The sequence below is a fragment of the Carcharhinus amblyrhynchos genome, chromosome 12 (genome assembly GCF_965287045.1).
Source record: "Carcharhinus amblyrhynchos chromosome 12, sCarAmb.v2.hapA, whole genome shotgun sequence".
Classification (NCBI taxonomy): domain Eukaryota; kingdom Metazoa; phylum Chordata; class Chondrichthyes; order Carcharhiniformes; family Carcharhinidae; genus Carcharhinus; species Carcharhinus amblyrhynchos.
Genome location: NC_137335.1, coordinates 331,506 through 348,597, shown reverse-complemented (window position 1 = coordinate 348,597; position 17,092 = coordinate 331,506). Strand labels below are relative to the sequence as shown.

The following is a 17,092-nucleotide window of genomic DNA, read 5'->3' as shown; positions in this document are numbered from 1 at the left end:
AGAGGCTGAATAGACTGGGACTTTTTTCCTCTGGAGCGTAGGAGGCTGAGGGGTGACCTTATAGAGATCTATAAAATAATGAGGGGCATAGACAATGTAGATAGTCAATATCTTTTCCCAAAGATGGGGAGTCTAAAACAAGAGGGCATAGGTTTAAGGTAAGAGGGGAGAGATACAGAAGTTCCAGAGGGTTGATTTTTTTCACACAGAGGGCGGTGAGTGTCTGGAACAAGCTGCCAGAGGTAGTAGTAGAGGTGAGTACAATTTTATCTTTTAAAAGCATTTAGATAGTTACATGGGTACGATGGGTATAGAGGGATATGGGCCAAATGCAGGTAATTGGGATTAGTTTAGGTGTTTTAAAAAAAGAGTAGCATGGACAAGTTGGGCCAAAAGGCCTGTTTCCATGCTGTAAACCTCTATGACTTTATGTCTCTGTGAACACGGCATTCAGGTCTCATTTAGTTTTCTGGTTACTTTGAAAGAGATTGCAATTTCAAATCAATTACAACAGACTATTCAAAGCTTGTCCAACTTTCTCTCATCAAAAGGGAAGAAAAGTCTAGATTTAGTACTTATATGGACTATTTCTCTACTCGATATTATTGTTGAAGAGGGCACTTATGCCAAAAATTATTTTTTATGGTAATCTTTTCAAAGTGACAATTTTTATGACTTGACCAGAAGCTTCAAGCTTGAATTTACTCAGTAATGGGCAGTGAGCGTTTGAAGCTGGTTTCACAGGAAACCATGACTTTGGAAGACGTGTCTGATTAAGGTTACTGGAGTACTTGCTTCTGGCAACTAGGTTCCATCCAGAGATTTTCACATTCTAGTTTTTGAATGTGATGTGTAACTTTAGGGAGAAAAGGCAAAGTCACCGTAGTCCCAGATGACCGTAGGCTGCTCTCCCTTTTGACGGGGAGAGCTGACTGATGGTGATTTAACCTGAGAATCATCACACCTGAGGTGAGTGGCAAGGTTGAGAAGGCTGGACCTTCATGAATAACCTCAATTGAATCTGCGCTGTTGGCGTTGCTCTGCATCGTGAACCAGCCGTCCAGCCAAGTGAGCTAACCGACTCCCCAACTTTAGGAAGGAGTGGGACCAAGCTGACCCTTGGCCTTCAAATATATTGTAGCCTAATCAAAATTGCATTTCACAATCGTTATTCCAATTCTATTAGCCATGGCTCCATTTCTCAAGAAATTGTTAATTCTGCATAGAAACATACATGTAAAATAGAAGCAGGAGTTGGCCTTTCGGCCCTTTGAGCTTGTGCTGCCATTAATTATGATCCTGGCTGATCATCAAGTTCAATACCCCAATCGCGCCTACCCTCGTATCTCTTGATCCCTGTAGCCTCAAGACCTATATCTATTTCCTTCTTGAAATCATACCATGTTTTGGCCTCAACTACTTTCTGTGATAGTGAATTCCACAGATTCACCATTCTTTGGGTGAAGAATTTTTTCCTCAGCTCAGTCCCAGAACATTGAAGTTATAAAGAGAGGTTGGATAGGCTTGCGTTGTTTTCTCTGGAGCAGAGAAGACTGAGGGGGGACTTGATTGACATGTTCAAGATTATATGGACAGGGTGGATACGGAGCAGTTTTTCCCCTTAGTTGAAGGGTCAGTTACGAGGGGGCACAAGTTAAATGTGAGGGGTAGGAGGTTTGGGGGAATTTGAGGAAAAACCTTTTTACCCAGAGAGTGATGACATCTGGAATGCACTACCTGGGAGAGTGGTGGAGGCGGGTTGCCTCATATCCTTTAAAAAGTACCTGGATGAGAACTTGGCATACCATAACATTCAAGGCTATGGGCCAATTGCTGGAAAGTGGGATTAGGTGAGCAGTTTGGACCTATCATTCATCGGTGCTGACTCGATGGGCTGAAGGGCTTCTTCTGCACTGTAGCATTCTGTGATTATCCTCAAGCTATGTGTCCTAGTTCTAGACTGGACCACTGTTGGGACCATTCTTTCTGACTCTACCCTGTCTAATCCTGTTAGAACTTAATAAGTTTCTATGAGATCCCCTCTCACACTTCTTAACTCCAATCAATATGATCCTAATTGGAGTCTGGATGTAATGGACTTATATTTGGGTATGTTCCTTTCCCAACTTTGCATACTTGAACAAGAACAAAGAACAGTACAGCACATGAATGGTAGCATAGTGGCTACTACAGCTGACTCACAGCTCCCGGGATCTGGATTCGGTTCCCGCCTTGGGTCATTGTCTGTGTGGAGTTTGCATATTCTCCCTGTGTCTGCATGTGTTTGCTCCCACACTCAAAAGATGTGCGGGTTAAGTTGATTGGCCACACTAAGTTGACCCTTAGTGTCCCAGGATGCGTAGGTTAGAAGGATTAGCAGAGTAAATGTTTGGGGTTGCAGAGATAGGACCTGGGGTAGGATTGTTGTCCGTGCAGTCTTGATGGGCCAAATGGCTTCCTTCTGCACTGTAGAGTTTCTGTATGGAAGGAACAGGCCCTTCGGCCCACCAAGTCTGTGCTGACACAGATGCCTCTCTAATATTTTCTTGGCTCTATGTGCTTCATAGCCCTCTGTTCCCTGCTTATTCATGCATCTGTCCAGATGTTTCTTGTTATAGAATCTGCTTCCACCACCTCCTCTGGCAGCGTGTTCCAGGCATTCACCACCCTCTGAGTGAAAAACTTGCCCTTACATCTCTTTTAAACTTTTCCCCTCTCACTTTCAACTATGTCCCTGAGTAATTGACCTTCCAACCCTGGGAAAAAGACTATGACTCTCCACTCTATCCAAGCCTGTCATAATCTTATAAACCTCAGGTCCCCCCTCATCCTCCAATGCTCCAATGAAAATATTCCAAGTTTGTTCAACACTTCTTCATTGCCCATATCTTCCAAGTAAAAAGTCTGACAACACCAGGTTTCATTCACATCATATCTTCCAAGCCAGGCAACATCGTGCTAAGTCTCTTCTGTACCCTTTCCAAAGCATGTAAAACCTTGGGATTTTCCTTAATCCTGCCTGCCAAAGACATTTCATGGCCCCGTTTTGCCCTACTAAGTCTCTGCATAAGTTCTTTCATTTTGTTGACATTGAAGGAGAGATTATTGTTGCCGCACCAGTTCCTCTATCTCATTCCTGTACTCCGTCTCATCATTTTTTGAGATTGGTCCCTGGTATGAGAGGATTCTGTGTGATGAGAGGCTCAATAAATTGGATCTATGTTCTCTGGAGTTATCAGAATGTGATGTGATCTAATCGAACCATACAAGATTCTGAAGCGGCTTGACAGGGTGGAAGTTCAGAGGTTGTTTCCATTGGCTGGAAATCTAAGACATTGTTTCAAGGATAAGCGGCTGATCGAAATAGAAAATTGGAACAGGAGCAGGCCATTTAGCTTTTCCAGCCTGCTCCACCATTCATTATGATCATGGCTGATCATCCAACACAATAGCCTGATCCCACCTTCCCCTGTATCCTTTGATCCCTTTCTCCCTAAGAGGCTGTATGTAATTCAGTGAAAACGTACAATGTTTTGGCTTCAACTGCTTTCTGAGGTAGCAGATTCCACAGACTTACAACTCTCTGGGTGAAGAAATCTTTCTTCAATTCAGTCGTAGATTTGTCCCTTTTCCTTTGATTATGATTCCTGGTTCTGGACTTCCCTGCCATCAGGAACATCTTTCCTGCATCTGTCCTGTCTAATTCTGTTAGAATTTTATTGATTTGTATGAGATCCTCCCATCTCATTCTTCTGAACAGAAGCGAATATAATCCTAATCCCTGCTCATGTGTCAGTCCTGTCACTCCAGGAATTGGTCTGGTAAACCTTCGCTGCACACTGTAGCAAAATCCTGCTTTCTCAGATGAGACCAAAACGACACACAATGGGCCTGATTTTACCAATCGGAGCCTAAGGGCCAGATCCGGGTGTAATATGGATCCGAGCCCGGAATCCTCATTCCAGCGCACCCATGTGCTTTTTGCCGGCTCCGATCAGATCTGCGCTGTGGGTGGGGCTTGATGCTGCCGGAACAATCAGAGCTCTGAAGTGCGCATGCGCAGTTCAAAAACAAAAATCTGAAACAGCACGCCCGGGCGCGAAAGAGAAAAACAGCAGAGAGAGCAGAGGGGGCGGATGGATGGGGTGGATGAGCCACGATCGGACCCCGCTAGGAGTCTGGCCCCCCGGCAAAGCATACCCCTAACCTACCTCGATCACTGCTCTCCCTTCACCATCCTTCCGATCTGCAGTCCTTTGAGAGCCTGCAGCACCTTTCTGGCCTTCCACTGGCATACGCCGGAGTGGAGGGAGGTGTCAGATTGATTTCTGGTTGGGGTGGTTTAGGATGGGGGCAAGGATGGACTTGGGATAATCTCACACTGAATGTAATGTAGCATCTTCTTTGTGCTGCTTAATTATCTATGGGAAAGGTAATTAAACCACAGTGTCCTAGTGAGCAATTACTGACCTGTATGCCCCTATAGCCATGAGTCAGGTGCTCAAATGTTCAGAGTCATGTGGTGAACTTGGAAGATTTGTCCCTGTGGTGGAACTTGGTTGGAAATAAGATTCAAGGAGATTACTAAATCTGCGAAATCAACCGTTGTGAAAAGAAGTTTGTATTGGCAACTCTTCTCTCACATTCCATAGCAGATGTGCCCCTACTTATGGATGTGATTTGCATGGGCAACGTTGGGTGCAGCTAATCTGTCTGTAGAGCAGCCATGGATCCTTTCTTTCATCTTGTTTTCATCTGAACATTGCACAGAATTAGAGGAATTCCCTTTGGAAGATCATGTCAAAATTATAATCGCAGGAACTAAAAACCCAACAGTCAAAAATTTGGGAAAATATTTCAAAATATATATCCCCCCAGCCATACACTAACAATACAATAATAACCATCTCAGTACAATGCTCCCAATCTCCTGTGCTTTAATTTTATACACTAATCTCTTATGTGGAACTTCATCAAAAGTCTTCTGAAAGTACAAATGAAGCACATCCATTAATCATTTAGGACTGAGAAGAGGAAATATCTCTTTACTCAAAGGGTTGTGAAACTTTAAAGTTCTCTATCCCAGAGGGATATGGGAGTTCCATTATTCAGCATATTTAAGACAAGGATAGACAGATTTTTGGTCTCAGGAAATAAAGGGATATGGGAAATGAGTGAGAATGTAGTATTGGTGCCCAAGATCAGCCATGATTAGATTGAATGATAGAGCAGCCTCTTATCTTTTGTGTTCTTGCATGTTCAACCATTTTGCTTTTTCTTGCTGAAAGTCACTAATGATCTTTTCTCTTTCATCATCTTGAGAACTTCTTCATTGCTCGTGTTCTCACCAACTCACCCACTCCATCCTTCTCCAGAACCGTATTTCATATCTATCTAGTGTCTGGATGTCCGCTGTTCTCAAGGTCTCTGCCCCATACAACAAAGCATTCTAAATCATTGTCTTGATAATGCTTTCCTTCAGATCTCTTAACATTGCTGTGCTGAGCAATTCTTTATGTTTGGAGAATGCATTTCTTGCCATTCTAGCTCTTGAGTTCTTTACGACAGTAACCATTTTCTGACGAGATGCTTTCCAAGCACTTAAGTTGTGGCACTTCTTTCAATTGTTGACTATTTACCCTGACCTCAGCTTTCCCACGGTTAGTTCTTCCAATCTTCATAACTTCAATTGTTTGCATTAATTTTCATTCCATTAGCTTTCCGTACTTCATTCATTCTATGCATTTGTATCTGTAGATTCTCTGTTGTGATAGTTACTAGGGCCTGGTTATCTGCAAATCTCACGACCTATTAATTTCTTACTTTGACACCTTTGTGCACTTCATCTAGTGATTCTTTTATTATGGCTTCCACATAAATGTTAAAGGGCAACAGTGATAACATTCTTCCATTTCTTCCAATGACTAAATTTATCTCCATATGCATCTGAACACAACCAGAAGTGGTTATAAATCATAAGAATTTTAATATGAAATGAAATATAGCTAACTTCTTTATTGTATGTGACTGTAGATGGAGGCAGCAGTTAAAGAGCCTGCCAAACACGATAGCTGGTTCAGAGCAGGTCTGAAGAGCGACCAGGTTTCATCTGTTGATCTAGATCGCTTTGAAGCTGAGCTGCAAATCAAGATAGATGACTTAGAGAGAAAACTGCAGTGTAGCGAGGAGATCCCTGATGATGATGAAAAGGTAAAATAAAGACAATTGCTAAACTTCTCCTTATTGTAGCTTCATTGGAGAGTGTGCTAAACATCTGATCATATTCAAAACATCTTGATATGATAATATACTTATTGCATAAATATTTGAACGACTGTCAATGTGTTTACAGCTGTTGTGTGGTAGTTCTGTGGCCCATTGGAAAAACACGCTGTTCATGGAAACCATTGACGTCAAAGTGTCCCTGGCACAATTCCTGTTTGTTGCTGAATTAACAGATCTCAGTCACAGTGCTCCAGTTGAATTAAGGGAGGGAGAACATCAACTTGTGCACCAACTGGGCCAACTGGCCAGTAGCTGTACTGTGAATTTTCTGTTTTTAAAACAAAATCGGCAGTGCTTTACATAGGATCTTCAAACTAGCCTTTGTTTACTATTCCCCAGTATTCTCCTTCCTTCCTGTGCAAAATCCCTCAAAACCTTTTTTGCACTAAAGGCTTTGTAAAAAATGTAAGTTGTATGTTTTAAATCCTTGTGCTATTTACATTAGAATCTAAACACAGAAACGTCTTTCCAATTCGAGAGTATGTATTTGCATGTGGGTTTGTTAGTGAACATGTATTCATGTAGCTGCATGCATATGTGCTCGCATGGGCATGAATAGATGGGTGGCTATGTTTGCATGTGGATCAGAGTGGGTATATTTGTGCACTCGCATGTTTGAGAGTGTTGGAATATGTGTGTGGATGCATGGTCTGTCTTGTCTGCTTTCGACTTAAACATTTGCTTTTGTAGGTGGATGACGACGAAGCGGATGTGGAGGAGATGCTACAGAAAGGAGAGCGGCTGCTGCAGATGACCAACGATGATGGAAGACAGAAAGAAATTCACAAAAAACTGATCCTGCTACGGACAAAGCATGCCTCTGTTAAGGTGTGAGTGGTTAAAGGGTGTTAAGGCTAGTTTGTAGTCCTGATATTAACCACATCATTATCTGTGGGCAGAAACTGACCTTTGTAAACCATTCCCAAACTATTGTCTTGTAACCTGGTTGTTCATATAAATGTATCTGAGGGAAGAACTCATTTAAGGTTGAAGACATTTTTTTTGTTCTGGCATTTAGGAAATAAAGTTATCACAGAAAGTGCAAGTAGGAGAGCTGTCACCAGGGTGGTACCAGTACAAGAGAGAGGAAAGCCAGTTCCTGCAGTGGCTGGATGACATTGAACAGCGACTGTTGGACTCTTCCAGCTCAGAAGATGAGAAGAGATTACAGGTAATAAAATTAAGCTGCTTTTAATTTCTGTCCTTTGGTTTGTTCCTTGTAGTTATTTTGAAATGTATTTCCTCCTCACAAGTGATGTTAAGCTTTTCAGCAGATGTGAATTAGGACCAAATGCATGGAACTGCTGTTTATTATCGATTTTATTTTTTTCACAAAGTAACATCATATGGAAATTGTATCAGATAATCCAGAGATATTTGCCGGTATTTTATGACCTTACTCGGGCGAGGTTTGTAAAATCCCACCTGAAGCCAATGGAGAATTCTACTCTGTAAGCCATGCCTGCTCCAATTCTGGGGCTATAGTGGAGGTAATAAAATCCCAAAATTCCAGTGATTGTCTCAAAATGTACTTTGTCTTTCCAGGAACTAACCCACGAGTTTGAACAGCGGAGAGAGGACTTTAATGTCTTAATAAAGAAGGGCCAATGTCTGGGGGGATGGTCTATTGCCTCTGCAGGAAAGGACAGCGTCATTGTAGAAAAGCGTTGGCATCAGTTAGAGACCCAGCTTTCCACTCAGCAGCCACTGCATTTGAAGAATCCAGTAAGATTGTTTCCCCTTTTTTATAAAATCCAAATTGTTAAAGCAAAGGTAATTTATTTTAACATGTGTAACCAGCCACCCTAATGTTTGAATTGGGATTGTAAGTGGTATTTTACTGGTTTTCCAAAAATGTAATGTTAATGTGAGTTTGCAAAGCAAGCAGAACTACTGATGGATGAATCCAGAAATTGGCCATCGCCGGATGTTACTTTGAAGTTAACTTGATTCTCCTGTCTCTCTCCTCAGGAAACACGAGTTATTGCTGGGTATTACACCACCAGTGCATCACAGTATTTCCCATCAGATTATCTTCTGGACATTAACAAGGCATTGCTTGCTCTGGCTGATGTTGAGCTAGCACTGAATGCACCAGAATTGAACAATGGAAAATATGAGGACTTTTCAAGTCAGGAAGATTCCCTAAAGGTGTGTTGGATGTAGTGGAAAGTGCTTTGTTGGTGCTTATGTCAATGAATGAGCCTTATAATGAAATTTAGCCACCAAGCACTGAACTAACACAGTAACACAGATCTGAATAAAACTGGATAAAACTGCCCTGAAATATGTAGTACATTGTATGCCACAGCCTATGACAGCTCTGATATAAACTGCATCCGTCAACTGAACTATTCTCCCTGGCTACAGGGGAGGTCCCAGAGCATCGGAGAATAGCCAGTGTTGTTCCTTTGTTTAAGAAGGGTAGCAAGAATAATCCGGGTAATTACAGGCTGGTGAGCCTTAGGCCAGTGGTCAGGAAATTATTGGAGAGAATTCTTCAAGACAGGATTTACTCCCACTTGGAAATAAATGGACGTATTAGCGAGAAGCATCATGGTTTTGTGAAGGCGAGGTCATGTCTCACTAACTTGATCGTGTTTTTCGAGGAAGTGACGAAGATGATTGATGAGGGTAGGGCAGTGGATGTTGTCTACATGGACTTCAGTAGGGCCTTTGACAAGCTCCCTCATGACAGACTGGTGCAGAAGATGAAGTCACATGGGATCAGAGGTAAGCTGGCAAAGTGGATTCAGAACTGGCTCAGAGAGGGTAGCAGTGGAAGAGCATTTCTGAATGGAGGGGCTGTGACAAGTGGCATTCCTCAGGATTCATTGCTGGGACCTTTTGTTGTTTGTAATATATATAAATGATTTGGAGGAAAATGTAACTGGTTTGAATAGTAAGTTTGCGGATGACACAAAGGTTGGTGGATTTGTGAACAGCGATGGGAACCATCAGGATATAGCAGGATTGTAGATCGGTTGGAGGCTTGGGTGGAGAGATGACAGATGGCGTTTAATCCGGACAAATGTGAGGTAATGCGTTTTGGAAGGTCTAATAAAGGTAGGAAATTTACAGTAAATGGCAGAACCCTTCAGAGTATTGATAGACAGAGGGATTGGGTGTACAGGTACACAGGTGACTGAAAGTGGCAACGCAAGTGGAGAAGGTAGTCAAGAAGGCTTACGGCATGCTTGCCTTCATCGGCCAGGGCATTGAGTTCAAAAATTGGCAAGTCATGTTGCAACTTTACAGAACCTCAGTTAGGCTGCACTTGGAGTGTTCAATTCTGTTCGCCCCACGACCAGAAAGATGTGAAGGCTTCGGAGAGGGTACAGAAGCGATTTACCGTGATGTTGCTCGGCATGGAGGGCATTAGCTATGAGGAGAGGTTGGAGAAACTTGGCTTGTTCTCACTGGAACGCAGAGGTTGAGGGGAGACCTGATAGGATTATGAGGGGCATGGACAGAATGGATGGTCAGAAGCTTTTTCCCAGCATGGAAAGTCAGTTACCCGGGGCCATAGGTTTAAGGTGCAAGGGACAAGGTTTAAAGGAGGTGTAGGAGGCAAGTTGTTTGCACAGAGGGTGATGGCTGCCTGGAACTTGCTGCCGGGGGAGGTAATGGAAGCAGATATGATAGTGAGTTTTAAGAGGTGTCTGGACAAATACACGAATAGGATGGGAATAGAGGGATATGGTCCCCGGAAGGGTAGCGGGTTTTAGTTCCGTTGGGCAGCATGGTCGGTGCAGGTTTGGAGGGCCGAAGGACCTGTTCCAGTGCTGAAATTTTCTTTGTTCTATGCTGCAAGAAATTTGCTAGTTGTTGCAATTAATTGTATAAACTATTTTTTAACAGATTAATTAGTTATTTATCATTGGTGAAGATGGGATTGTTCTCCTTCGAGCGGAGAAGGTTAGAGGAGATTTGATGGAAATGTCAAAATCTTGAGTTTTGACAGAGTAAACAATGAGAAACTGCTTCTGTAGAACATAGAACAGTACAGCACAGTACAGGTCCTTTGGCCCTCGATGTTGTGCTGAACTACGTCCAAACCCAAGATCAAACTATCCCACTCCCTATCATTCTGGTGTGCTCCATGTGCCTATCCAGTAACTGCTTGAAAGTTCCTAAAGTGTCCGACTCCACCACCCCAGCAGGCAGTCCATTCCACACCCCAACCACTCTCTGAGTCAAGAATCTACCTCGGACATCCCTCCTATATCTCCCACCATGAGCCTTAGAGTTATGCTCCCGAGTAACAGCTACATCTACCTGAGGAAATTGTCTCTGCACGTCCACTCTATCTATCCCCCTCACCATCTTATAAACTTCTATTAAGTTGCCTCTCATCCGCCTCCGCTCTAAAGAGAAAAGCCTCAGACCCCTCAACCTTTCCTTATAAGACCTACCCTCCAAACCAGGCAGCATCCTGGTAAATCTCCTCTGCACTCTCTCCAATGCTTCCACATCCTTTTTATAGTGAGGTGACCAAAACTGCACACAATACTCCAAATGTGGTCTCACCAAGGTCTTATATAGTTGCAGCACAACTCCACGGCTCTTAAACTCAAACCCCCTGTTAATAAACACCGACACACCATAAACCTTCTTCACGGCTCTATCCACTTGAGTGGCAACCTTCAGAGATCTGTGGATATGAACCCCAAGATCTCTCTGTCCTCCACATTCCCCAGAACCCTGCTGTTGACCCTGTAATCCGCATTCAAGTTTGTCGTACCAAAATGAATCACCTTGCACTTATCAGGGTTAAATGCCATCTGCCACTTTTCTGCATCCTATCAATGTCTCTTTGTAGCCTACAACAGCCCTCCACCTCATCCACCACCCCACCAATCTTGGTGTCATCAGCAAATTTACTAACTCACCCTTCAGCCCCCCTCTTCCAAGTCATTGATAAAAATCACAAAAGCAGAGGACCCAGCACTGATCCCTGTGGTACACCGTTGGCAACTGGCCTCCAATCTGAAAATATTTCCTCCACCACCACCCTCTATCTTCTATGAGACAGCCAGTTACTTATCCAATTGGCCAAATTTCCTTTTATCCCACACCTCCTTACTTTCTTCATGAGCCTACCATGGGGAACCTTATCAAATGCCTTACTAAAATCCATGTATACAACATCAACTGCTCTACTTTCATTTACACACTTAGTTACCTCCTCAAGGAATTCAGTCAAATTTATGACTAGAATACAAGAACAGGGATGTATTGCTGAGACTGTATAAGGGTGTGGTCAGACCCCATTTGGAAAATTGTGAGCAATTTTGGGCCCCACATTTAAGGAAGGATGTGCTGGCCTTGGAAAGGGTCCAGAGGAGATTCACAAGAATGATCCCTGGAATGAAGAGCTTGTCATATGAGGAACGGTTGAGGACTCTGGATCTGTACCCTTTGGAGTTTAGAAGGATGAGGGGGGATCTTATTGAAACTCACAGGATACTGCGAGGCCTGTTTAGAGTGGACATGAAGAGGATGTTTCATCTTGTAGGAAAAACTAGAACCAGAGGATACAGCCTCAGGCTAAAGGGATGATCCTTTAAAACAGAGATGAGGAGAAACTTCTTCAGCCAAAGAGTGGTGAAACTGTGGAACTCTTTGCCGCAGAAGGCTGTGGAGGCCAGGTCATTGAGTGTCTTTAAGGCAGAGACAGATAGGTTCTTGATTAATAAGGGGATCAGGAATTATGGGGAAAAGGCAGGAGAATGGGATGAGAAAAATACCACTCATGATTGAATGGTGGAGCAGACTCGACGGGCCGAGTGGCCTAATTTTGCTCCTTTGTCTCATGGTCTTATGATTTTATGTTGATCACAAAGGGGCACTAAACAACAGTGAATTCACAACACGATCAGGGAAATTCATTTACATCAATGTGACTGAAGCGTAAAATTCAAATAGATATCTGCTGAAAATTGGCTCTTAGTGATTTGTAATTAGCAATTTGATTTGAGTGAGGCAGGTATAACATCTGGCAGGTAGTCTGAATTCAATGCAGTTTTTATAAATGTTTCCTCTAACTTGAGATGCAGCTGCAGGTTTGTCTTCTTTTATAAACTAATTGTAATGTCTCAGATTCTTCTGATTTCAGATCAACTCATTCAGCTCAGATCAGGGACTGAACCAGGGATTTTGGGTCTGTGTAGTTTCTTATGACAATAAGTGGTACTTTTACTCAGCAGCCCATAGAGGGAGCAATTCATGGGTTTTAGTGAACTGTTTGAAATTACTTTCAAGAATGTGCAATGTGGGGTGGGATTCTCACAAAAACATTCCAAGTGTCAAATTCACGTAAAAACTGGAGTAAATTCTGCTGGTTTTTTCAGCGAAATATTCAAAATGAATCTCCCCCACTTGGTACACAGCAGAGTGCACGAGCGTGAATATCATTAAAAAATCAGTGGGCAGGGCTGATTCTCACTGGTGACACTGGCAGCATTACGCCGAGTGGGCCATTGTGCATGTACTGATCTGTCAGTGCTGAGATCAGTGCCATTTGCAATAGCCATGCACTGCCGGCCTCCCGATCGCTGAACAGCCCTGTGACCCCGCAACACTGGCTGTGCGATACCCCCCCCACCACCCACCAGTCCACCTCAAACCCCCCCCCACCACCCCAACAGTCCAGCTCCCCCCCACAGTCCTCCCTGGCAGGCTGACACTCCCCCCATGGCCAGCCCCAATCTCTGGCCTCCCTCCGTTTTTCACTGCCGACTGGCAGCAGGACCCTTTATCCCCACTGATCGCCCCTTCCCTCATTAGAGGCCCTGCTGTTAAAGGCCCTTTCCTCTTGGCACCCAGTGCCTGGTGGGGTACTGCCAAGGGGCTAGGCTGGCACTGCCAAGTTGGAAGCACCCCTCCCCCCCCTCCCCCCCCTCCCCACTCCCCCCCTACTCCCCCCCTCCCCCCCTCCCACCCCACCACCCCCCTCCCCACCCCACCACCCCCCTCCCCACCCCACCCCACCTCCCCCCTCCCCACCCCACCTCCCCCCTCCCCACCCCACCTCCCCCCTCCCCACCCCACCTCCCCCACCCCACCTCCCCCACTCCACTCCCCTCCCCCACTCCTCCCCCACTCCCCTCCCCTCCCCCACTCCCCCACCACCTTCAGGATGGCCTTGATGGCCCCCCTTCACTCCAATGGGGTCGGGCTAGCAACTCCCCGCTGGTGGGGGGCTATTATAAACTCCGCTGGAGTGTAGCACTCTTGTGGGGGGGGGAGGCTGCGGGAGGCTAGCGGGCCCAGACCCGCTAATTACATTTAAATTACTATTCGCATAATTTATTCAGCTCCAGATAGAGTTCTGGCACAGAGCTGATGGCACTGGAAATCTGGCGGTTGGAGACTTGCGGAGGCTGTGGCTCCCAGTGGGAAGCCCGTTACACGGCCTCTGCTTGAGTCTCCCGGTCTACTGCGCTGCTTTAACTAGGAGAATCGCCCCCGTAATGTCTACATTTCCCTGAAGTACAGCCTGATATACCATTGGAATTCAGTTTATGTTTTTATATTCTGATCCAACAATTTCTTGGCAGTAGATATTTTCTTGGAATTTGTTCGTTGCTGTGGAAATTGTGAGTGGGAGAGATGTAAATGTTGATCAGGTTTTAGAGTGAATTTAATAAATTTCAAAGCCTTATGGGTCTCTTTAGCTATAAGTACATATAGTCCACAGAGAAGTGCCACAGATGTGCATTCTGCTTATGCTTAAGCTGCTGCAGAAATTGGCGTTGGTCACTTTCAAGAGATCTTGATTATGGTGCAGTTAGCACATAGGGAGCATTTGTGTCTCTATATTTGTCTATCTTCAATTCAGATTTTGGTGGGATGGAAGCCAGCTTAGGGTGTTTCTTTATGGTGAATCCTCAGTTCTGTGGACCACTGCTGAGTTTTCCCTGAGTGAGCAAGTCTGCTGCTGGTGTCTCAGAAAAATAATTTAATACCAAGCGAGGGATCATAAATACAGAAATTCCAGAATCTGTATTAACAGGAGACAAATATTTTTTTAAAAAGCCTTGAAGCAATGTTATTGGACAGCTTGGTTGTATTTCCTGCACACATGATTCTGGAATTGGTGAAGGCGGATCTGTATGTTTAAAATATTTCCATGAAGTCTGCTGACTGCCAATTTTAATGACTAATAAAAGAATTGACTGGGTAGGACCATCAACATTAGAAATTAAAGACGTTGCACTAATTTTTAAACTTTGCTTTATACGTATGTAAAGTTTGCGTTCTTGCAATCTGTACTGATGCTATAGCTGGTTTGTAATACATCTAGTTCAAAGCTACCTCTTGATGGTCTTACTAATAGAACATAGAACATTACAGCGCAGTACAGGCCCTTCGGCCTTCGATGTTGTACCAACCTATGAAACCAATCTAAAGCCCATCTAACCTACACTATTCCAATATCATCAATATGTTTATCCAGTCACCATTTTAATGCCCTTAATGTTGGCGAATCCACTACTGTTGCAGGCAGGGCATTCCGCGCTCTTACTACTCTGAGTAAAGAACCTACCTCTGACATCTGTCCTATATCTATCACCCCTCAATTTAAAGCTATGTCTCCTTGTGCTAGCCATCTCCATCCGAGGAAAAAGGCTCTCGCTGTCCACCCTATCTAATCCTCTGATCATGTTATATGCTTCTATTAAGTCACCTCTTAACCTTCTTCTCTCTAATGAAAACAGCCTCAAGTCACTCAACCTTTCCTCATAAGACCTTCCCACCATACCAGGCAACATTTTGGCAAATGGCCTCTGCAACCTTTCCAGTGCTTCCGCATCCTTCCTATAATGCGGCAACCAGAACTGTACGCAATATTCCAAACGCGGCTGCACCAGAGTTTTATACAGCTGCAACATGACCTCATGGCTCCTAAACTCAATCTCTCTACCAATAAAAGCTAACACACTGTAAAAGCTGACACACAATAAAAGTTAACAACTCTAGCAACCTGGGTGCCAACTTTCAGGGGTCTATGGACATGGACACTGAGATCTCTCTGCTCAACCACACTACCAAGGAACTTACCATTAGCCACCAAAAGGACAGGATGCACCAACACCAAGTGTGTAGTGTTCACTGTGACAGATTGATGGCCTTCAGATTACTTTTAAAAATCTACTGGAAATGTCAGTGTCTTTTAAGAAACTACTAATCTAAGATTTATTCGGAATACATGTTCATAGCTCATGGAAAGTGGAGTCACAGGTGAACAGAGTGGTGAAGAAGGCATTAAGCACGTTGGTTTCATTAGTCAGAACATTGAAAACAGGAGTTGGGACGTCTTGTTGAAGTTATACGAGATATTGGTAAGGCCACACTTGGAATACTGAGTACATTTCTGGTCACTTGTTATAGAAAGGATATTATTAAACTAGAAGGAGTGCAGAAAAGATTTACTAGGATGCTACTGGGGCTTGATGGTTTGAATTATAAGGAGAGGCTGGATAGATTGGGACTTTTTTCTCTGGAGCGTAGGAGAGTTAGGGGTGATCTTGTAGAAGTCTATAAAGTAATGAGGGGCATAGATCAGCTAGTTAGTCATGTCTTTTCCCAGAGGTAGGGGAGTCTAAAACTAGAAGGCATAGGTTTAAGGTGAGAGGGGAGAGATAGAAAAGTGTCCAGAGGAGCAATGTTTTCACACACAAGCTGGTAAATGTCTGGAACAAACTGCCAGAAGTAGTAGTAGAGGCGGGTACAATTTTGTCTTTTAAAAAGCATTTAGTCAGATACATGGGTAAGATGGGTATGGAGGGATATGGGCAAATCTGGGCAATTGGGACTAGCTTTGGGGTTTTAGAAAAAGGGTGGCAGGGGCAACTTGGGTTGAAGGGCCTATTTCTATGCTGTAAACCTCTATGGCTCTATGAGCTGGTAGATTTTTGGATTGCTGTGACATTGCGCTATGTAAGATGTGGGCTTATTAGTTACTACTTGTATTTAATTGTAACCATTTGATCTTGTTGGGCCTGACACTTCTTCACATGGATGGAGTAATGTTGGCTATGAGGATGGATGAGATTGGATTAACTGGAACTAATGCAAACTGCCAATACACAGATCCAGTAATAAAATGGTGGCAGTGAGCAAGACACTGGGGATATGTTGGGATGGGAATGGCCACGAGGATGTTGTGGTGAAGCTGAACTCACTGGAGCTGCAGATGTTTACTTTTTAATGCCCCATTGAAAACTTGGGAGTGAGCAACTAACCACTCTTCCAAAGGATTTGTGCGTCAACTTCCTTCATTCAAAACCTGAGCTGGAACTGTGCTTGTTTCTGTTGTTCCTTCACTGTTGCTGGGTCAAAATCCTGGAACTTCCTTTGGAACAGAAATGTGGGTGACTCTACACCAGATGGCTGCGGTTCAAGAAGATGACTGACCACCACCTTCCCAAGGGCAATTAGGAATGGGTAATAAATGTGGCTAACCAGCAACACCTGCATCCTGTGAAAGAATAAATACTTTAAAAAATTCTCAACTTTGACATTGTGCACAATTAGATGTCTGTTGTCCACAGAAATTTCAATTGTACTGCAGGCTGTTAATCTTGCTAGTTCATTTAGTATAGCGATCGAATTCACAATGCAGGCTTATTTGCTTTTAGGTAAATGGCTAAAACGAAAATGAATGATCAGGAGAATATGCTTGGACGATTGCTCATTGCTTAGCTGTAGATTGAAGTTGTTTGGGCCTGTTCATAGAATCATACAGCACAGAAGAGGCCCTTCGGCCCATCGAGTTTGCACCAGGACATTAGAAACACCT

General features: G+C 43.8%; 1 protein-coding gene across 5 annotated transcripts in view; it reads left to right on the top strand.

Annotated features, from left to right (window-relative positions):
• Positions 1–17,092, top strand: part of utrn (utrophin) — a 517,764-nt gene that overhangs the window by 186,422 nt on the left and 314,250 nt on the right. For 4 of the 5 annotated variants that reach the window (XM_080199920.1, XM_080199919.1, XM_080199918.1 and 1 more), the window contains exons 38-42: positions 6,034–6,210; positions 6,976–7,113; positions 7,304–7,456; positions 7,831–8,010; positions 8,257–8,436. In XM_080199920.1, the coding sequence (XP_080056046.1) occupies positions 6,034–6,210; positions 6,976–7,113; positions 7,304–7,456; positions 7,831–8,010; positions 8,257–8,436 (828 nt within the window). The remainder of the gene's footprint in view (positions 1–6,033; positions 6,211–6,975; positions 7,114–7,303; positions 7,457–7,830; positions 8,011–8,256; positions 8,437–17,092) is intronic. The other variant, XM_080199921.1, reaches the window with a different exon arrangement.